The 23,266-nt window shown below is 36.8% G+C and overlaps 1 protein-coding gene across 13 annotated transcripts in view; it reads left to right on the top strand.

Annotated features, from left to right (window-relative positions):
- The window catches only part of CFAP91 (cilia and flagella associated protein 91), a 147,105-nt gene that overhangs the window by 57,909 nt on the left and 65,930 nt on the right, over positions 1–23,266 (top strand). For all 13 annotated transcript variants that reach the window (XR_014263002.1, XR_014263003.1, XR_014263004.1 and 10 more), the window contains 3 exons: positions 2,846–3,003; positions 4,989–5,171; positions 6,070–6,212. Coding sequence is in view for 7 of the 13 variants with exons in the window: in XM_082460042.1 (XP_082316168.1) it covers positions 2,846–3,003; positions 4,989–5,171; positions 6,070–6,212 (484 nt within the window). In the remaining 6 variants the exon portion in view is untranslated. The remainder of the gene's footprint in view (positions 1–2,845; positions 3,004–4,988; positions 5,172–6,069; positions 6,213–23,266) is intronic.

The raw sequence follows: 23,266 nt of genomic DNA, 5'->3' as shown, positions 1-23,266 counted from the left end.
GGTCCCTAGACTTTGGCCCTCTTCCTATCCATCAAACAGCCTCCTGGCTGACCCCATCTCTTTCCCCCTGGTACTGGATTCACCGTCAGTACACCTTGGGTTCTAGCTATAGCCAATGAGGCATTTTTCTGTTTAAAAGACAAACAGTGGAACTTTTCAATTAAGAGATGAGCTCATAGTACATAAGTAATAATATGCTAAGGTATTTCTGGTTGAATTTTCAGTCATTTTAACTGATGTATTTTCAGTAATGAGGTTGTCTCTGGAATATGTAGAAATGATGAGGACCAAAAAATTACAGCTCCCTAGCAAGAAGGAAAGGAAGGGAAGTTTGAGGGTGCCATTTGTTCCAGGCTGTGCTGAGGTACTTCATTGCTCACAGCAGTACTACCAAGCCCCTGACAGTGTGCTTACACGCAAGCAAGCTAGGGACCAATAGAGTTAGGGATTCAGTGTGGTTCTGAATTCAAAATATGTTTATCTTTTTGCAACACCTTCTGATTAACCCTGAATGCAGACTGTGATGTTTGGTAAAAGCTTGCAATTTAATAGAAAATCGTGTTTGGGGCAGAGTAGGTGTCACATACCCAATCCTGTCTGCAGAAATTTAAATTTATTGCTGCAATTTGAAGAGGAATATTCTTGTCAGAAGGACATTAAGAATATTACAAATGTATCTGGCCAGAATGAAGATATAACCTGAGAACATGTACTTTGGTTAAACTGAGGTTAATTTTAATAAATATATTTTGAGTCCCACCTCAGGACTGGAAACAGGAAACTGCTTTACCCTGACAGAGCTTCTTATGGACCATTGGAACAGGGGGTGAGGTGTGGAAGGGGGGCAGGTGGGTGGGGATGGAGTGAAAGACCTTCAAACCAATAACTCGCAGGCAGGATCTTCAGGTGATGTGCTGCTCTATACACAAAGAGCTAGGGGAACCCGGGCAGGAGAACAGTTAGTTCTGTTTGAGATGGGTAGATATTTGGGAAAAGTACTGAGATGAGGTAGCTTCTGAGCTGTATGTTGAAGGATGAGTAAAAAGCTATCAGGTAGATGATAATATCGATGATGATGATGGTGATGGAGATGATAATGATGATATTCATAAAGCATTCAGCACTTACAGAGTGCTTATTTCATGCTTGAGCTAAGTTCTAAGCCAGTAGTTCTCAGAGTGTGGTCCACAGATGGGTAGCATCAGCACTTACCTGGGAACTTGTTAAAAATGCAAATTCTCAGGTTCCATCCCAGACCTACTGAATCAGGGGGCGAGGCACAGCAATTTGTGTCATAGCAAGTCCTCCAGGTTATCTGATGTATGCTCAAGTTTGAGAACTACTGTTCTAGCATGTTGTGTACATTCACTCATTTAACGTTCACAACAACCTTAGGGGATGGATACTATTATTACGTCCATTTTATGACTGAAGAGGCTGAGGTAAGTGATGAAGTTGAGAATTGAACCTAGGATTTCCAACTCTATAAAGAAAGGGGACTGTTGGTGTGTGCTTATTTTTAAAAACGCCTACCTCCCTGTATTTACTTGTCACTGTTTCCCTACCCTCCCATGTGTATTCACTTTGAGAACCTCCACCAGTATAACATGTTTGCCCTGTCTCTAGTCCTTTTGAGTAGAATATTCAGCTCTCTCTGCTGAGGCTGCACTTCTCCCTTGTCAATGTGGCAAATCTCAACCCTTGTTTATCCTCAAGTGCTGGGTTAATGGCTCCTGAAGGAAGGCTTCCCCACCATCCCCCTCCTTCCCTTTGATCAACTGGGAATAGTGCTAGAAGAGGCGCTCTGCTATTTCTTCTCCCACAGGAGTCTTTTCATTCTTTTGGGCTGGTATGTATTTCCCTGTGTTGTAAATGTTGGTTTATATGCCTACTCCACTAGAACAGTGCTTCTTGAGACAACATATTTTATCTTGTTCACCATTGTTTATTCCCTGCCTGGCATAAATATTTGACAAATGAGTGACTGAATAAATTACTGTGTAAATTTTTAAGAGTAAAATATTCAAATCTCCATTTTAGAAAGGAAAATCTTGACCGCTATGTGGAACAAAGATTGAAAGGAGGAAAGACTAGACTAACAACCAGAGTCCAAGTCAGGAGAGAGATGACAAAGACATGGGCTAGGGAACAGATGTAAGAAGTGTTTTAGAGAAGGAGTCATTAGAGGAGGGAAGAAGGTAAGAGAAGGGGTAGATTTCTGGGGGAATAAAATGAGTGAGGTTTTTTTGAGGTTGTCAGGGGATATAGCTGGAGATTCAAGTAGATAGAAGTTCTAGTTCAGAAATACCTGGGCTGAAGTACAAATTTTGAAGTCATATGTACACATAAGCAAGGTAGTCCTGGGAGAACAAGGTGAAGGTGAGGGGAAGGGAAGCGAAGAATGATTATCTATATGTGTCAGCTGCTGGCATTTTCACATTCACCACTTAAGGCTGCATGCCACAACCTCATTTTCTCTCACTCCTATTACTTAACCCTCCAGCAATACCAGTCGACCTGGAACTGTGCACAAACATTCTGCTGTTCACTTAGGCCCATCTGCCTGGAGAGCCCTTTTTTACCCCATCTACCTAGCAAACTCTTTTTTGTCCTTCAGAACTACACCCATACATATTCCTCTTATACAGAGACTCACTATTGAGTTGCCACCCCAAACCCCCAATTCATGTGTCACACTTTTGCCAGAGTGGTCTTTTTAAGATACATGAATATGATACCAGCCCAAAGAGAAGCTTCTGTTTATGGCAAGTGTTCCCTTTCTCTGTAGTAGAGCACCCTATTTGAGAGATTGTAGACTTCTTTATGTTTTGTGATTTACTTGAAGACTGCAGGAGATTCGCCTGGAAGTTCTAAAAGAGCTGCTGAAGAAGCGTGATGAGAATCAAAATGAAGTAAACATGGCGTGCTTGAATGCCCAGTGGTCTAAACTTCAGGAGGTGAAGGAGGCAAAGTTGGCACAGATTCACCGCACACATGTATCAGGTGATGGTGCAGTATGAACCGTGAAGAGAATGGAAAAGTTGGCTCTGCTTTGGGTCTTTGACCAAACCTGACTTAACTGTGATATAATTCTTTTTTGGTCCTAGTGTTATTTAATAGATAAGGAACAGGAGATGAGTTATTTCTCAAAAGTAGAAGGGTGGAGGAAAATTCCTCACTAAGAAAATCAAGTAATGATGTTCTAACAGGTAGTCAAGTTATTGACATTATGGGGCGTGTGTGTAGGTGTTGGGCTCCCCATATTCATGGGCTGAGGCCCTGGATAGAGAGCCCTGTTTCTCAACCTTTTTTTCATTGTTTCCACTAAAAAAGACATTCAGACATCTTTTTTCCAATTCATCCCCCTGCCATGAAATTTTAATACCACAGGTATACTGTATATCTGTTTATGTACTATAAATATATCTGTACTTTATACATAAAAAGAGGAGTCAGTGGAGGATTAAGAATAACTAAATTAAAAATTTAAATTAAAATTTAAATTAAGAAAATTTAACTTATTAGCATTTAGCTTTATTTGCTGTATTTGCTGAGTGACTTTTAATATAATTAACTTATAAAAGTTGTAATGCATCGCTTATATATGCAAATTAGCAATTTATACACATAATAATAGCAATGTAATCACATTAAAAATTATTCAAAATATTTTTTCTAGCAAAACAATTACAAAAAGTTAATTCCTTAAAAATTATTTTTAGTGAACTTTTAAACTTTTTCTTGATGTGAGAAAATAACTTTTAACTTAACTAGCTGCACCTATGCATTTAGATACTGTCAACATTTTTTCTTTTCAGTAGTTGACATAACTAGTGATGGGTTGACTTACTTTTTTTTTTTTTTTTACTCCTCCTGTCCCTCTCTCTTGCCCTCTGGGATCACCTTCCCAAATAAACTACCTGTACGCATGCCTTTGTCTCAGGTTCTGCCTGTGGGGGAACCCAAGCTAAGGCACAACTCAAATGTCACTTCCTCAGGGGAGACCTTCAAGGACCCCTGCCCCCAGATAAGTCAGGTCCCTGTTATCTGTTCTCACTGTTATATGCCCCTGAATTTTTGTGTGTGTGTGAGAAAATGACTTTTTACTTAACTAGGTGCTAGGTATGCATTTAGATATGGTCAACAGTTTTTTCTTTTCAGTACTAGATATAACCAATGATGGGTTGACTAATTTTTATAAATAACTATTAAAATGTAAACTATTTTTATGTAATTATGAAATCCCAAGTCACACACAGAAGCACTGAGGATCAAATATAAATAACATCCAAAAGGCAGCAGTGGCAAGTGCAACCACCTCTTTCAATTGTGACTTCAAAATCTCATAATATTGTTTTACACACATTGAGTGCATGATGTAGAGCCTTCAAAAGGGGATGGGTCTGTGATGGGATTGAAAGAAAAGGAACAGGTGGAAGTAGTAAGCCTGACTCCTTAGATGAGTAAACTCCTATTGTGTACAGCTGAGACTGCCAAACAATTCTGAAATCTATAAGCTTGGATATATTCTGATTTATTCTGGTGTTAGCCAAGATGGACAGAAATTTTTGAAGAACCTGTAGTCTTCCTTCCCTTTTAATTATTCTCTTAGGAGAGAATAATTCCCTCAGTCTCTATTGAACACATATTTTTCAGTTACTTTGAGTTTCTTTCATTCATTTGACAAACTTTCATTGAATACCTCTTTCTGGCCCAGAGCTTAGAATGCAGTTATAAAAGATTTTTGATGAGTACCAACTGAGAACACTAGCTGATTCAGCTTCTGTCATGGCCACCTGTCTCATGACAATCTGGATCACACAGATGTCAGATCTATGTTTTAAGTGTTCTGGCTGCAGTGAGTGATCGTAATGAAATTCATTCAGTTCAGTAGCCTTCCTGTGAATAAAACTATGGTTTACTAGTCTGCATTTGGACCATTCAGAACAATATTTTGGAGATAGTCATGGAGGTATGTTTTATTTTAGCAATCAGAAAACTTTTGGGAAAGGGAAAGAATATAGAAGGGAAGTTGGAGAGAAGAAATATCATCAAGGATTATTCTGATTATGCATCACAGGTCTATGGACCTCTATCTCGCCTTGGTCGTTTCACAGACAACAACTCAGAGGACTTTGTAGTAAAAAACCACTATCTCAACACCTATGAAGGTAAGCAATTCACATAATTACAAGTCTAGTATAAGGATTATCTTAGAAATATAAATATATAAAATATAGCAGTTTAGATTAAAAGCTAATCAAAAATTAAAATATTTGCAAGAAATAGCAATTGCATGTTTAGTATTATTAATAATATGAGTTCACAGAAACCAATAAAAACTGCTAAGACCCAAATAAATAAATGGATACACTATGCAACAATTTATTAAGGAGTAAAGTCAGTAAACTACTAAACATTTAAACATGTTTAATGTCAGTAAAATCAAAGTTTTGCAAAAATGAAATAGAAAAAGATTTTATACCAGGTTTGTGAAGCAAACAAGAAATATATAATGAAATTGGCTCTTTATGAAGAAATGCCAGAAAACTAGTGGGCAAGGGGACGGATAAGTAGGGGATAAATTAGTGGAGAGGGTTATACCTGTTATAAAGTCCAAGAGAGGCTTTTTTAAATTATTTAAATTTCAGTTGAGAGGTTGGAGTATCACATGGCCAAGATCATGAGTTGATGGTCACACAATTGAACTTGCACCTCTGGCTGACCATCTCCAGAGCTGAATATGATAACCTGGTGTACATCCACTTTAGAATGGTGGTGCCATGTTTCATATGATCATTAATTTTCTGTCTATTATTGTGGAATGTTACATTTTTGTAGGGCAGTGTTTTCATTTTAGAATGCATTTCTTATTTTATGATCTAAGTCATCAAGAATATAATTATATAGAAATTTCCTTTATATTTCAGGGACAATTCAATTATATGAGATACACCTTATCAATAATTCTAAATGAAACCACTTGGCACACAGCTATTAAAATTAACAGCATACTTCCAAATGATGTATTTAAGCACCGGATACTAAACATGTACTTCCTTCCTACAGGATTAGTCGAACTTGAGTCATGTCTCCCAGAATTTGTGACACAACCCCGAATCAGACCTCCAAAACCAAAAGTCACTACCACCAAAGATGGTTTTCTAAAGAGGGCTGCAAGGATGGACCATGAGTTGGCAGAGGTTCATAAGGTATAATTCTTATCTGGAAGACAAGATGCTTCTAGTGTGACTTTTACAGAGATATACTACACTCCAAAAATTGCACTTTGTCTTGGGCAGCAATGTCCAGTAGTTCTCAACACACAAGCCTATATTCTTTCTCCTCTCTAGACTTTTCTGGCAGTTACCTGTGCTGTGCCAATCAGTGTTTTTCCCCCTCATTTCAAACTGTAGGAAAACCTCTTAGAGGTTATTCTCCCCATTTGCAGAAGTCACGCTACTTTCTAAAAGTGGTTCTGACTTTGGATCTACACAGTAAAATGTGACACAACATTGAGGTGTAACAGGTTTCTAGGGTTCAGGATTACTGTTGATTTTAATAGTGTAATAGGCCTCATTTTCTCCCTTTTAGATTTGTTACCAGGGCATCATGAAGAAAGGGAGTCATGTTCAGCATCCCACTCATTTAGTTTAAACTCAGCTAAATGAGAAAGTTTGATGGTCATCTCCCATGAGCCAGCTGTGCAGCTTCATCCGTCAGCTTGGCTTTCTCTTTTGTTAATTGGACTATAGGTGTTCAGACATGGATACATTTGAATCCATAGTATATGACAGTGGTGCTCTATCTTTAGCCTGCATCAGAATCACCTGGAGGGCTTGTTAAAACACATGTTGCTGGGCCCCACCCCCAAAGTTTCTGATTCAGTAGGAGTGGGGATGTAGTAATTGCATTTTTTTGCAAGTTTCTAGGGGATGCTGATGCTGCAGGAACCACACTTTGAGACTCACTGATTTATGACATACCCTCATCACTGGTCCATGCATGTTTGTTTGTTCAGTTAGTAATAGCATAAAGATCCATGGGAGCCCACACTCAAGATAAAAATTAGGACCTTGACAATTATTTACTTATATCTGTGTGGTTCTTTCCCACATTATCCCCGTCTCCATTTACCGATTCTGAGTTCTATGTTCATCATTTTCTCTTTCTGTAAGATTTTTTGTAGATATTCTTTATTAGAGTATGGAAGTTCCCTTTTATTCCTAATTTACTGAAGCTTTTAATCATGTGTTTATGTTGATTTTTATCAAATGTTTTGTCTGCATCTATTGAGATAATTATATATTTTTTCTTTAAAAAATTATTATTGTAATAAGGAACATTTATAGTTTTTTACAGATATTAATCTGTCCTCACATACTTAGTAGGAATATAACTTGGTCAGGATGTATTATTTTTAATACGTTGTTGGATTTGATTTACTGATATTTTGTTCAGAATTTTTATTCTATATTCATGAGTGAAATGGCCTTATTTTTCTTTCTCAGTTTGACTATATGTGGCATCAGTGTCAGAGTTATACAGGTCTTCTGAAATGAATTGGGGAGTATTCCTTTTTTCCTACTTTGAAAAGAGTTTAAATAAATTTGAGATGATCTTTCTCTTCAGGTTGGTAGAATATTCATATAAAATTATCTGAGACGGATGTTTTCTTCATGGGAAAAATTTTAAGCACTCCTTCACTTTCCTTACAACTTACAGAACTTTCTGCAGCATTTTGGTAAATTATGTTTTCTTTACAAATTCCATTTCACCTAACTTTTCAGATTTTTTTGCATATGGTTGTTGATAGTATTATCAATACTTTAAAATCTTTTTAGTGTTTATCTATAATCATGCCCACTCTTTTCATTCATAATATTATTTATTTGTGCTTTAACTCGTTTTCCTTAATCAATTTTACTGGAGGTTTATTTTCTTGGTTTTTTTTCAAACATTTGAACTTTTGATTTTGTTGATTTTCTCTCTATATATTTTTTTCAATTACATTAATTCCCACTCATATTTATTTTATCTTTCTACTTTCTTTGGGTTAGTTTTGTGGTTCTTTTCCTAACTTAAAATAGACATGTAGCTCATTAATTTTCAGGCACTCATCAGTTTTATATAATATTTAAAGCTAACCATTTCCTTCAAAACACTGATTATGGTACATTCCATTAGTTTTGAGATATACTTTGGCATTAGTATTAATATCTAATTTTTTAAAACATCCATTGTGATTTTTGGACCTGTGAGTATTTAACAATGTGTTTAAAATTTCCAAATATGCAGGAATTGTAACTAATTTTCTAATGAATTTCTCAATTGCTCTATTGTCAGAGGTCTTGGCCTGTATGATACCTATTCTTTGAAATTTAGTGAGGCTTGCTTTGTGAACTAGAATATGTGATTTTACATATAAAATAATCTAAGTCCACCTTCAAATAATACTATAACTGCACATGTCATGCAGATACCTTATAGTAGATTATTCCCAATTCCTCCCTACTGTTCCTGTGACATTGCTGTCATTCATTTCATTGATCCATATGCTATGATCACCCAATACATTTTTACTATCATATCATTTACTATCAATACATTTTTACTATCACTATGATTTAACAGTTATCCTTTAGATCAATTAAAAATAAGAAAACATATTTCATTTTACCTTTATTTATTCCATATCTTCCACTCTTCCTTTCTTATGTAGATCCAAGTTTCTGATGTATGTCATTTTTCTCCTGCCTGAAGAACTTGTTTCACCATTTATTACAGGGCAGGTCTGCTGGAAATGAACTCCTTCAGTTTTTATTTGTCTCAGGAAGTCTGTATGAATCCTTTACTTTCTTTTGAGATATAATTCACATACCATAAAGTTAACCCTTGTAAAGTATATAATTCAGTTATTTTTAGCATACTTATAAGATTGTTCTACCATCAACACTGTCTAATTCCAGAACATTCTAATCATCCCCAAAAGAAACCCCATAACCATTAGCAGTCACTCCCAATTACCCTCTTCCCCCTACCACCTGGCAACCACTAATTTACTTTCTTTTTACGGATTTGCCTATTCTGTACATTTCATATAAACAGAATCATACAACATATGGCCTTTTGTGTTTGGCTTCTTTCATGTAGCATAATGTCTTCAAAGTTCATCCATGTTGGAGCATGTCTCAGTATTTCCTTACTTTTTATGCTTGCATAATATTCCATTGTGTGGATATACCACATTTTGTTAATCTATGTATCAGTTGATGGAAATTTGAGTTGTTTCTACTTTTTGTCTATTTTTGTATAAATAATGCTGATATGCACACTCATGTACATGTTTTTTTAGTTCTCTTGGGTCTATACCTAGGAGTAATTTCTGCGTCACATGATAACTCTATATTATACTTTTTGAGGAACTGCCAGACTGTTAAAAGTGGCTGCACTATTTTACATTCCCACTAGCAATGTATGAGCATTCCAATTTTTCCACATCTTTTCCATCTCTTGTTATTTTCCATCATTCTTATTATAACCATCCTAGAGTGTGTAAGGGGATATATCATTGTGGATTTGATTTGTATTTGTCTAATAATTAATGAATTTTGTCATCTTTTCATGTGCCTTTTGGTTATTTGTATATCTTTTTTGGAGAAATGTCTATTCAGATACTCTGCTTATTTTTTAATTGGGTTTCTTTTTATTGTTTATCATAAACATTATTTTTAATGTTTTTATTTTTTTTAATTTAATTTATTTTTTTATACAGCAGGTTCTTATTAGTCATCAATTTTATACACATCAGTGTATACATGTCAATCCCAGTCTCCCAATTCATCCCACCACCACCCCCACCCCCCTGCCGATTTCCCCCCTTGTGTCCATACATTTGTTCTCTACATCTGTGTCTCAATTTCTGTCCTGCAAACCGGTTCATCTGTACCATTTTTCTAGGTTCCACATATATGCGTTACTATGTGATATTTGTTTTTCTCTTTCTGACTTACTTCACTCTGTATGACAGTCTCTAGATTCATCCACGTCTCTACAAATGACCCAATTTCGTTCATTTTTATGGCTGAGTAATATTCCATTGTATATATGTACCACAACTTCTTTATCCATTCGTCTGTTGATGGGTATTTAGGTTGCCTCCATTACCTGGCTATTGTAAATAGTGCTGCAATGAACATTGGGATGCATGTGTCTTTTTGAATTATGGTTTTCTCTGGGTGTATGCCCAATAGTGGGATGGCTGGGTCATATGGTAATTCTATTTTTAGTTTTTTAAGGAACCTCCATACTGTTCTCCATAGTGGCTGTATCAATTTACATTCCCACCAACAGTGCAAGAGGGTTCCCTTTTCTCCACACCCTCTCCAGCATTTGTTGTTTGTAGATTTTCTGATGATGCCCATTCTAACTGGTGTGAGGTGATATCTCATTGTAGTTTTGATTTGCATTTCTCTAATAATTAGTGATGTTGAGCAGCCTTTCATGTGCTTCTTGGCCATCTGTATGTCTTCTTTGGAGAAATGTCTATTTAGGTCTTCTGCCCATTTTTCGATTGGGTTGTTTGTTTTTTTAATATTGAGCTGCATGAGCTGTTTATATATTTTGGAGATTAATCTTTTGTCCGTTGATTCGTTTGCAAATATTTTCTCCCATTCTGAGGGTTGTCTTTTCGTCTTGTTTATGGTTTCCTTTGCTGTGCAAAAGTTTTGAAGTTTCATTAGGTCCCATTTGTTTATTTTTGTTTTTATTTCCATTACTCTAGGAGGTGGATCAAAAAAGATCTTGCTGTGATTTATGTCAAAGAGTGTTCTTCCTATGTTTTCCTCTAAGAGTTTTATAGTGTCCGGTCTTACATTTAGGTCTCTAATCCATTTTGAGTTTATTTTTGTGTATGGTGTTAGGGAGTGTTCTAATTTCATTCTTTTACATGTAGCTGTCCAGTTTTCCCAGCACCACTTATTGAAGAGACTGTCTTCTCCATTGTATATCCTTGCCTCCTTTGTCATAGATTAGTTGACCATAGGTCCATGGGTTTATCTCTGGGCTTTCTATCTTGTTCCATTGATCTATATTTCTGCATTTGTGCCAATACCATACTGTCTCGATTACTGTAGCTTTGTAGTATAGTCTGAAGTCAGGGAGTCTGATTCCTCCAGCTCTGTTTTTTTCCCTCAAGACTGCTTTGGCTATTCAGGGTCTTTTTTGTCTCCATACAAATTTTAAGATTTTTTGTTCTAGTTCTGTAAAAAATGCCTTTGGTAATTTGGTAGGGATTGCATTGAATCTGTGGATTATTTTGGGTAGTATAGTCATTTTCACAATATTGATTCTTCCAATCCAAGAACATGGTATATCTCTCCATCTGTTGGTATCATCTTTAATTTCTTTCATCAGTGTCTTATAGTTTTCTGCATACAGGTCTTTTGTCTCCCTAGGTAGGTTTATTCCTAGGTATTTTATTCTTTTTGTTGCAGTGGTAAATGGGAGTGTTTCCTTAATTTCTCTTTCAGATTTTTCATCATTAGTATATAGGAATGCAAGAGATTTCTGTGCGTTAACTTTGTATCCTGCAACTTTACCAAATTCATTGATAAGCTCTAGTAGTTTTCTGGTGGCATCTTTAGGATTCTGTATGTATAGTATCATGTCATCTGCAAACAGTGACAGTTTTACTTCTTCTTTTCCAATTTGGATTCCTTTTATTTCTTTTTCTTCTCTGATTGCTGTGGCTAACACTTCCAAAACTATGTTGAATAATAGTGGTGAGAGTGGACAACCTTGTTTTGTTCCTGATCTTAGCGGAAATGGTTTCAGTTTTTCACCATTGAGAACGATGTTGGGGGAGGGTTTGTCATATATGGCCTTTATTATGTTGAGGTAAGTTCCCTCTACGCCTGCTTTCTGGAGACTTTTTATCATAAATGGGTGTTGAATTTTGTTGAAAGCTTTTTCTGCATCTATTGAGATGATCATATGATTTTTCTTCTTCAGTTCTTTAACATGGTTTATCACATTGATTAATTTGAGTATATTGAAGAATCTTTGCATTCCTGGGATAAACCCCACTTGATCATGGTGTATGATCCCTTTTAATGTGCTGCTGGATTCTGTTTGCTAGTATTTTGTTGAGGATTTTTGCATCTATGTTCATCAGTGATATTGGTCTGTAGTTTTTTTTTTGTGACATCTTTGTTAGGATTTGTTATCAGGGTGATGGTGGCCTCATAGAAGGAGTTTGGGAGTGTTCCTCCTTCTGCAATATTTTGGAAGAGTTTGAGAAGGATAGGTGTTAGCTCTTCTCTAAATGTTTGATAGAATTTGCCTGTGAATCCATCTGGTCCTGGGTTTTCGTTTGTTGGAAGATTTTAAATCACAGTTTCAATTTCAGTGCTTGTGATTGGTCGGTTTATATTTTCTATTTCTTCCTGGTTCAGTCTCAGAAGGTTGTGCTTTTGTAAGAATTTGTCCATTTCTTCCAGGTTGTCCGTTTTATTGCCATACAGTTGCTTGTAATAATCTCTCATGATGCTTTGTATTTCTGCAGTGTCAGTTGTTACTTCTCCTTTTTCATTTCTAATTTTATTGATTTGAGCCCTCTCCCTTTTTTTCTTGATGAGTCTGGCTAGTGGTTTATCAATTTTGTTTACCTTCTCAAAGAACCAGCTTTTAGTTTTATTGATCTTTGCTATCATTTTCTTCATTTCTTTTTCATTTATTTCTGATCTGATCTTTATGATTTCTTTCCTTCTGCTAACTTTCGGGGTTTTTTGTTTTTCTTTCTCTAATTGCTTTAGGTGTAAGGTTAGGTTTTTTATTGGAGATGTTTCTTGTTTCTTGAGGTAGGATTGTATTGCTATAAACTTCCCCCTTAGAACTGCTTTTGCTACATCCCATAGATTTTGGGTCATCGTGTTTACACTGTCATTTGTTTCTAGGTATTTTTTGATTTCCTCTTTGATTTCTTCAGTGATCTCTTGGTTATTTAGTAGTGTATTGTTTAGCCTCCGTGTGTTTGTATTTTTTACAGATTTGTTTCCTGTAATTGATATCTAGTCTCATAGCATTGTGGTCCAAACAGATACTTGATAGGATTTCAATTTTCTTAAATTTACCAAGGCTTGATTTGTGAACCAAGATATGATCTATCCTGGAGAATGTTTCATGAGCACTGGAGAAGATAGTGTATTCTGGTGTTTTTGGATGGAATGTCCTATAAATATCAATTAAGTCCATCTTGTTTAATATATCATTTAAAGCTTGTGTTTCCTTGTTTATTTTCATTTGGGATGATCTGTCCATTGGTGAGAGTGGGGTGTTAAAGTCCCCTACTATGATTGTGTTACTGTTGATTTCCCCTTTTATGGCTGTTAGCATTTGCCTTAAGTATTGAGGTGCTCCTATGTTGGGTGCATAAATACTTATAATTGTTATATCTTCTTCTTGTATTGATCCCTTGATCATTATGTAGTGTCCTCCTTTGTCTCTTGTAATAGTCTTTATTTTAAAGTCTATTTTGTCTGATACGAGAATTGCTACTCCAGCTTTCTTTTGATTTCCATTTGCATGGAATATCTTTTTCCATCTCCTCACTTTCAGTCTGTATGTGTCCCTAGGTCTGAAGTGGGTCTCTTGTAGACAGGATATATACAGGTCTTCTTTTTGTATCCATTCAGTCAGTGTGTGTCGTTTGGTTGCAGATTAAAACCATTTACATTTAATGTAGTTATCAATGTGTGTGTTCCTATGACCATTTTCTTAATTGTTTTGGGTTTGTTATTGTGGGTCTTTTCCTTCTCTTGTGTTTACTGCCTAGAGAAGTTCCTTTAGGATTTGGTGTAAAGCTGGTTTGGTGGTGCTGAATTCTCTTAGCTTTTACTTGTCTGTAAAGGTTTTAATTTCTCTGTCGAATCTAAATGAGATCCTTGCTGGGTAGAGTAATCTTGGTTGTAGGTTTTCCTCTTTCATCACTTTAAATGTGTCCTGCCACTCCCTTCTAAGTTGCAGAGTTTCTGCTGAAAGATCACCTCTTAACCTTATGGGTATTCCCTTGTATGTTATTTGTTGCTTTTCCCTTGCTGCTTTTAATATTTTTTTCTTTGTGCTTAATTTTTGATTTTGTGATTAATATGTGTCTTGGCGTGTTTCGCCTTGGATTTATCCTGTATGGGACTCTCTGTGCTTCCTGGACTTGATTGACTATTTCCTTTTCCATATTAGGGAAGTTTTCAACTATAATCTCTTCAAATATTTTGTCAGTCCCTTTCTTTTTCTCTTCTTCTTCTGGGACCCCTATAATTCAAATGTTGTTGTGTTTAATGTTGTCCCAGAGGTCTCTGAGACTGTCCGCAATTCTTTGCATTATTTCTTCTTTATTCTACGCTGCAGTAGTTACTTCCACTATTTTATCTTCCAGGTCACTTATCCATTCTTCTGCCTCAGTTATTCTGCTATTCATTCCTTGTAGAGAATTTTAAATTTCATTTATTGTGTTGTCTCTCATTGTTTGTTTGCTCTTTAGTTCTTCTAGGTACTTGTTAAACGTTTCTTGTATTTTCTCCATTCTATTTCCAAGATTTTGGATCATCTTTACTATCATTAGTCTGAATTCTTTTTCAGGTAGACTGCCTATTTCCTCATTTGGTCTGGTGGGTATTTACGTTGCTCCTTCTGCTGTGTATTTCTCTGTCTTCCCATTTTGCTTAACTTATTGTGTTTGGGGTCTCCTTTCTGCAAGCTGCAGGTTCATAGTTCCTGTTGTTTTTGGTGTGTGCCCCCAGTGGGTAAGGTTGGTTCAGTGGGTTGTGGAGGCTTCCTGGTGGAGGGGACTGATGTGTGTGTTCTGGTGGATGAGGCTGGATCTTGTCTTTCTGGTGGGCAGGACCACGTCTGGTGGTCTGTTTTGGGGTGTCTGTGAACTTATTATGATTTTAGGCAGCCTCTCTGCTAATGGGTGGGGTTGTGTTCCAGTCTTGCTAGTTGTTTGGCATAGGGTGTCCAGCACTGTAGCTTGCTGGTCGTTGAGTGGAGCTGGGTCTTAGCATTGAGATGGAGATCTCTGAGAGAGCTTTCACCATTTGCTATTACGGGGGGCCAGGAGGTCTCTGGTGGACCAATGTCCTGAACTTGGCTCTCCCACCTCAGAGGCTCAGGCCTGACAAACGGCTGGAGCACCAAGACTGTGTCAGCCGCCTGGCTTTTGGGAAGTCTGAGGTCTTCTGCCAGTGTTCAGTAGGTGTTCTGTATGAGCTGTTCCACATGCAGATGTATTTTTAATGTATTTCTGGGGAGGAAGGTGATCTCCACGTCTTACTCCTCTGCCATCTTGAAGCTCCAAACTCGGGAACTCCACACTCCAGAGGCCCTCTTTTCCATGTGGTGCCTCTCCCCTTCTGCGCGGGTCCTAACCCTTTCCATTTTTTTCTTGGTGAGTCTGGCTAAGGGTTTATCAATTTTGTTTATCTTCTCAAAGAACCAACTTTTAGTTTTATTGATCTTTGCTATTGTTTTCTTCGTTTCTATTTCATTTATTTCTGCTCTGATCTTTATGATTTGTTTCCTTATACTAACTTCGGGGGTTTTTTTGTTGTCTAGTTGCTTTAGGTGTAAGGTTAGAGTGTTTATTTGAGATTTTTCTTGTTTCTTGAGGTGAGATTGAATTGGTATAAACTTCCCTGTTAGAACTGCTTTTGCTGCGTCCAATAGGTTTTGGTGCTCGTGTTTTCACTGTCATTTGGTTCTATGTATTTTTTGACTTCTTCTTTGATTTCTTCAGTGATCTCTTGGTTAGTTAGTAGTGTATTGTTTAGCCTCCAGGTGTTTGTGTTTTTTAGTTTTTTTCATGAACTGATTTCTAATCTCATAGTGGTGTTGTCAGAAAAGATGCTTGATACAGTGTCAATGTTGTTAAACTTACCAAGGCTTGATTTGTGACCAAAGATGTGATCTGTCCTGGAGAATGTTCCGTGTGCACTTGAGACGAAAGTGTCTTCTGCCGCTTTCGGGTGGAATGTCCTATAAATATCAATTAAGTCTATCTGTTCTTTTGTGTCATTTAAAGCTTGTGTTTCCTTATTTATTTTGTGTCTGGATGATCTACCCATTGGTGTAAATGGGGTGTTAAAGTCCCCCACTATTATTGTGTTACTGTTGATTTCCCCTTTTATGGTTTTTAGCATTTGCCTTATGTATTGAGGTGCTCCTATGTTGGGTGTATAAATATTATAATAGTTATATCTTGTTCTTTGATTGATCCCTTGATCATTTTGTAGTGTCCTTCTTGTCTCTTGTAACAGTCTTTATTTTAAAGTCTATTTTATCTGACATGAGTATTGCTACTCAAGCTTTCTTTTGATTTCCATTTGCACAGAATATCTTTTCCATTCCCTTACCTTCAGTGTTTATGTGTTCCTAGGTCTGAAGTGGGTCTCTTGTAGACAGCATATAAACAGGTCTTGTTTTTTTTGTTTGTTTTTTTATTTGGCTGTGCCGGGTCTTAGCTGTTGCACGCGGGATCTTTAGCTACAGCATGCAGGATCTAGTTCCCTGACCAGGGATCAAACCCACACCCCCTGCATTGGGAGCATGGAGTCTTAACCACTGGACCACCAAGGAAGTCCCAAACAGGTCTTGTTTTTGTATCCACTGAGCCTGTTTGTGTCTTTTGGTTGGAGCATTTAATTCATTTACATTCAAGGTAATTATCGATATGTATGTTCCTATTACCATTTTCTTAATTGTTTTGGGTTTGTTTTTGTGGGTCTTTTTCTTCTCTTGTGTTTCCCACCTAGAGAAGTTCCTTTAGCATTTGTTGTAAAGCTGGTTTGGTGGTGCTGAATTCTCATAGCTTTTGCTTTTCTGTAAAGCTTTTGATTTCTCTGTCAAATCTAAATGAGATCCTTGCTGGGTAGAGTAATCTTGGTTGTAGGTTTTACCGTTTCATCACTTTAAATATATCCTGCCACTCCCTTCTGGCCTGCAGAGTTTCTGCTGAAAGATCAACTCTTAACCTTTTGGGGATTCCCTTGTATGTTATTTGTTGCTTTTCTCTTGCTGTTTTTAATATTTTTTCTTTGAATTCAATTTTTGTTAGTTTGATTAATATGTGTCTCAGAGTGTTTCTCCTTGGGTTTATCCTGTATGGAACTCTCTGCGCTTTCTGGACTTGGGTAGCTATTTCCTTTCCCATGTTAGGGAAGTTTCTGACTATAATCTCTTCAAATATTTTCTCAGACCCTTTCTCTTTCTCTTCTTCCTCTGGGACACCTATAATTTGAATGTTTGTGCATTTAATGTTGTCCCAGAGGTCTCTGAGAGTGTCCTCCCTTTTCATTCTTTTTTCTTTTTTCTGGTCCTTGGCAGTTATTTCTACCATTCTATCTTCCATCTCACTTATTCATTCTTCTGCCTCAGTTATTGTATTGTTGATCCCTTCTAGTGTATTTTTCATTTCATTTATTGTGTTGTTCACCACTGTTTGTTTTTTAGTTCTTCTGGATCCTTGTTAAACATTTCTTGTATTTTCTTGATCCATGCCTCCATTCTATTTCTGAGATTCTGGATCATCTTTACTGTCATTACTCTTAATTCCTTTTCAGGTATGTTGCCTATTTCCTCTTCATTTATTTGGTCTTGTAGGTTTTTACCTTCCTCCTTCATCTCTAACGTATTTTTTTGTCATCTCATTTTTTTTTTAATGGGTGGAGCTGTGTTCCTGTCTTACTGGTTGTTTGGCCTGAGGCGTCCAGCACTGGGGTTTGCAGGCAGTTGGTTGGAGACAGGTCTAAGTGCCAAGATGAGGACCTCTGGGAGAACTCACACCTATTAAAGTCTAAGGCCCAAGAAGAGGACCTCTGGGAGAACTCACACCTATTAATAGTCTCTGGGGCCTGAGGTTCTCTGTTAGTCCAGTGGTTTGGACTTGATGCTCCCTCCACAGGAGCTCAGGCCCGACCCCAGCCTGGGAACCAAGACCCCACAAGCCATGTGGCATGGCAAAAGAAAAAAAAGGGCAACAAATAAAAAAGAACAAAACAATAACAAAGAATAAAAAATAAAATAAAATTAGAAAAATTAAAATTAAACCACAACAACACAGCAAAACAGAACCAGCACAGCAAAAAAATAAAAAAATAAAAATTAAATGAAAAAATAAAATTAAAAAAAAGGGGCTTCCCTGGTGGCGCAGTGGTTGAGAATCTGCCTGCCAATGCAGGGGACATGGGTTCAAGCCCTGGTCTGGGAAGATCCCACATGCCGCGGAGCAACTAGGCCCTTGAGCCACAACTACTGAGCCTGTGCGTCTGGAGCCTGTGCTCTGCAACAAGAGAGGCCGCAATAGTGAGAGGCCCACACACCGCGATGAAGAGTGGCCCCCACTTGCCACAACTAGAGAAAGCCCTCACACAGAAAAAAAAAAAAAAAAAGTGTGTGTGTGGTGGTGGGGGGCCCTTAGGCCCAGTACCCACACAGCCAGGAGAGGCCTTGGCTTGGGAGGGCAGGGCTCAAACCCGGGTCCCAGTTGGCCGCAGGGGGCCCTGGGGGTGGCGGGCTCAGGCCCAGGACCCCAGCAGGCTTTCTGGGGTCTGAGGGGGTGGGGGAGACACTGGCCATGTTCCCTTCTGATCCCCCGACCCTCCAAAAGTCCCTCTCCATCCCCACCAATCCCCATGCCAGGAGTGGGCCATTCCAAGTGTGGGAATCTCTCCCCTCCCCCAGCTCCCCCTCAGGGGCGTCGGTCCCATCCCACCTCCACTTTTTTTCCCCCTCCCATGTCCTACCTGGTCGCATGGGGATTCCTCCCATCCCCTTAGGTGTCCAAGGTCCCCCACCAGTGCCTAGTAGATGCCCTACTTGTGAGGAGACACGAACCTTGCATCCACCTATTCCGCCATCTTGACTCCTGTTTAAAACTTTTGAGTCCCCTTAAATCCAACTACTAATAGACTATTGTTGACAAGAACCCTTACTGATAACATAAACAGTCAATCAACACGTATTTTGTACATGTAGTATATACTATATTCTTACAATAAAGAGAAAAGATTAAGAAAATCATAAGGAAAAGAAAATACATTTACAGTACTGTACTGTATTTATTGATACCATAAGTTTATGTCATCTGTTGACAAGATGAATCCTCTGTCAGTCAGTACCTACCTATATCAATATTGTCAGTATTGCATTATATGATACAAAATACAGTAGAAGTTATATGTACTACTAACACCAACATTAAAAATGAAAAAATTACATTAAAAATTTTATTTTTACTTACAGGAATAACGATTCATGCACTGATAACAAAGAAGCGGCAATATGATTGCTTAATGGTAGCCTAGTGTAATCAATACAATTTCTTCACATAGCCTAGCCCATACACTAATGAATGAATTATTATAAAATTTTAATGGCCTATAGTATTACAGTCATATTCATAATACAGACTTGGAAACACTGTTACATTTTTTTAAAAAGTCACTTACCTGTGGTAATAGGGTGATACACAGTTTCTCAAATTATGAGAGAGAGAGGCATTTGGTACGGTAATGTAATTCTTTGAAAGCAAAGTTATAAATCAATAATAAAACTAACACATTATTAATTTTATATTAAATATCACTCACCTTGTGCCTATGTTGATAGACTATCCACTCCAATCTTTTTTCTTATTACAGTTGATTTACATTATTTTATTAGTTTCAAGTGTACAACACAGTGATTCAAGATTTTTATAGATTATACTGTAAAGTTGTTACAAAATAATGGCTATATTTCCCTGTGCTATACAATATATCCTTGTTGCTTATCTATTTTATACATAGTAGTTTATATCTCTTAATCTCACCCCATCCCTATCTTGCCCCTCCCCCCCTCCCCTCTCCCCACTGGTAACCACTAGTTTGTTCTCAGTATCTGTGGATCTGTTTCTGTTTTGTTATATACATTTGTTTGTTTAAATTTTTAGATTCTACATATAAGTGATAACATCAGTCTTTGTCTTTCTCAGTCTGACTTACTTCACTGAGCATAATACTCTCTAGATCCATCCATGTTGTTGCAAATGGCAGAACTTTATTCATTTTTATGGCTGAGTAATATTCCATTGTATATATACACCACATCTCCTTTATGAATTTTTCTGTTGATGGACACTTTGGTTGCTTCCATGTCTTAGCAAATGTAAATAATGATCCTTTGAACATGGGGGTACATGTATCTTTTCAAATTAGTATTTTTGTTTTCTTTGGATATATATCCACGAGTAGAATTTCTGGATCACATGGTTGTTTCATTTTTTCTTTTTTCTTTTTCTTTTTTTTTTTTTTGAGGAACTTCCATACTGATTTCCAAAGTAGCAGCACCAAGTTACATTCCCACCAACAGTGTACAAGGGTTCCCCTTTCTCCACATACTCACCAACATTTATAATTTGTGGTCTTTTTGATGATAGCCACACTGACAGGTGTGAGTGCGATAGCCACTCTCTCATTGTGGTTTTGATTTGCATTCTCTGATAATTATCGATGTTAAACATCTTTTCATGTGCCTACTGGCCATTTGTATGTATTCTTTGGTAAAGTGTCTATTCAAGTCTTCTGCCCTTTTTTTTTTTTTAACATCTTTATTGGAGTATAATTGCTTTACAATGGTGTGTTAGTTTCTGCTTTATAACAAAGTGAATCAGTTATACATATACATATGTTCCCATATCTCTTCCCTCTTGCATCTCCCTCCCTCCCACCCTCCCTATCCCACCCCTCTAGGTGGTCACAAAGCACCGAGCTGATCTCCCTGTGCTATGCGGCTGCTTCCCACTAGCTATCTATTTTACATTTGGTAGTGTATATATGTCCATGCCACTCTCTCACCCTGTCACATCTTACCCCTCCCCCTCCCCATATCATCAAGTCCATTCTCTAGTAGATCTGTGTCTTTATTCCCGTCTTGCCACTAGGTTCTTCATGACCTTTTTTTTTTTTTTTCCTTAGATTCCATATATATGTGTTAGCATACTGTATTTGTTTTTCTCTTTCTGACTTACTTCACTCTGTATGACAGACTCTAACTCCATCCACCTCACTACATTCTGCCCATTTTTTAATCGGATTGTTTGTTTTTCTGATACTGAGTTGTATGAGCTGTTTGTACATTGTGGATAATAACCCTTTATCAATCATATTATATGCATGTATTTTATTCCATTCAGTAGGTTGTGTTTTCATTTTGTTGATGGTTTCCTTTGCTGTGCAAAAGCTCAAGTTTAATTAGGTCCTATTTGTTCATTTTTACTTTTGTTTCTTTTGCCTTAGGAGACAGATCCATAAAAAATATTGCTACAATTTATGTCCAAGAGTTTTCTGCCTATGTTCTTTACTAGGAGTTTTATGGTCTCCATTCTTACATGTAGGTCTTTAATCCATTTGAGTTTATTTTTGTATACGGTGTGAGGAAAGTTTCTAATATTATTCTTTTACATGTAGCTGTCCAGTTTTCCCAGCACCACTTATTGAAGAGACTGTCTTATCTCCACTGTATATTCTTGCATCCTTTGACAAAAATTAATTGAAAATAAGTGCATGGGTTTATTTCTGAGCTCTTTATTCTGTTCAATTGATCTACGTGTGTTTTTATGGCAGTACCATGCTGTTTTGATTACTGTAGCTTTGTAGTATAGTCCAAATTCAGGGAGCATGTTACCTCAAGCTTTTTTCTTTTACGATTGCTTTAGTAATTCAGGGTCTTTTGTGGTACATATAAATTTTAGGGTTATTTGTTTTGGTTCTGTTGAAAATGTCATGGATATTTTGATAGGGATTGCATTAAATGTGTAGATTGCTTTGGGTAGTATGGACATTTTAACAATATTCTTCCAATTCAAGAACACAGTATATATTTCCATTTCTTTGTATCATTTTCAAATTCCTTCATCAATGTTTTATAGTTTCAGAGTAGAGGTCTTTGACCTCCTTGGTAAGTTTATTCCTTAGGTATTTTATTATTTTTGATGTGACTTTAAATGGGATTGTTTCCTTGCTTTCTCTTTATGATAGTTCATTATTAGTATATAGAAAAGCACATATCCTGTAACTTTACTGAATTACTTTATTGGTTCTAATAGTTTCTTTTGTGGAAATTTTAGGGTTTCCTATATATAGTATCATGTCATTTGCAAATAGTGACAGCTCTACTTCTTCCCTTCCAATTTGGATGAGGTTTTTTGTTTTTTGTTGTCTGATTACTGTGATGAGGACTTCGAACACTATGTTAAATAGAAGTGGCAAGAGTGGGCATTCTTGTCTTATTCCTGATTTTGGAGGAAAAGCTTTCAGCTTTTCACCATTGAGTATGATGTTAGCTGTGGGTCTGTGATAAATGGTTTTTATTATGTTGATATATGTTCCCTCTATATCCACTTTGATGAGAATTTTTATCATGAATGGATGTTGAATTTTGTCAAATGCTTTTTCTGCCTATGTTGAGATGATTATATGATTTTTGCCTTTCCTTTTGTTAATGTGATGTATCATATTGATTGATTTGTGAATATTGAACCATCTTTGCATCCCTCAAATAAATCCCACTTGATCATGGTGTATGATCCTTTTTATATATTGTTGGATTGGGTTTGCGGATATTTTGTTGAGGATTTTTGTATATATATTCATGAAAGATATTGACCTGTAATTTTCTTTTTTTGCAGTGTCTTTGTCTAGTTTTGGTATCAGGGTAATGGTGGCCTCATAGAATGATTTTGGGAGTGCTCCATCCTCTTCCATTTTTTGGAAAAGTTAAGGCTAGGTTGGTAGAATTCCCTTGTGAAGCTGTCTTGTTCTGGATTTCCATTTGCTGGGAGGGTTTTTGTTGTGTTTTGTTTAGGGTTTTTTGGTTTGTTTTGTTTTTTACAGATTCAGGTCACTAGTAGTGATCTGTCTGTTCAGATTGTCTATTTCTTCCTGATTCAGTCTTAGAAGGTTATATGTTTCTAGAAATTTGTCCATTTCTTCGATTGTCCAATTTGTTGTCATATAACTATTCATAGTATTTCCTTATTTTTTGTATCTCTGTGATATCGGTTGTTATTTCTCCTCTTTCATTTCTCATTTTGTTGATTTGGGTCCTCTCTTTTCCTCTTGAGGAGCCTGGCTAAAGGTTTGTCAACTGTGTTTATCTTTTCAAAAACCAGCCCTTGGTTTCATTGATCTTTTTTTATTATTTATTTGATCTCTGTTTTATTTATGTCCTCTCT

Source organism: Balaenoptera physalus, assembly GCF_965194825.1.
Source record: "Balaenoptera physalus genome assembly, chromosome: 4".
Lineage (NCBI taxonomy): Eukaryota > Metazoa > Chordata > Mammalia > Artiodactyla > Balaenopteridae > Balaenoptera > Balaenoptera physalus.
Note: the sequence above shows the minus strand (reverse complement) of the source record. Positions and strands in the feature narration are given on the sequence as shown.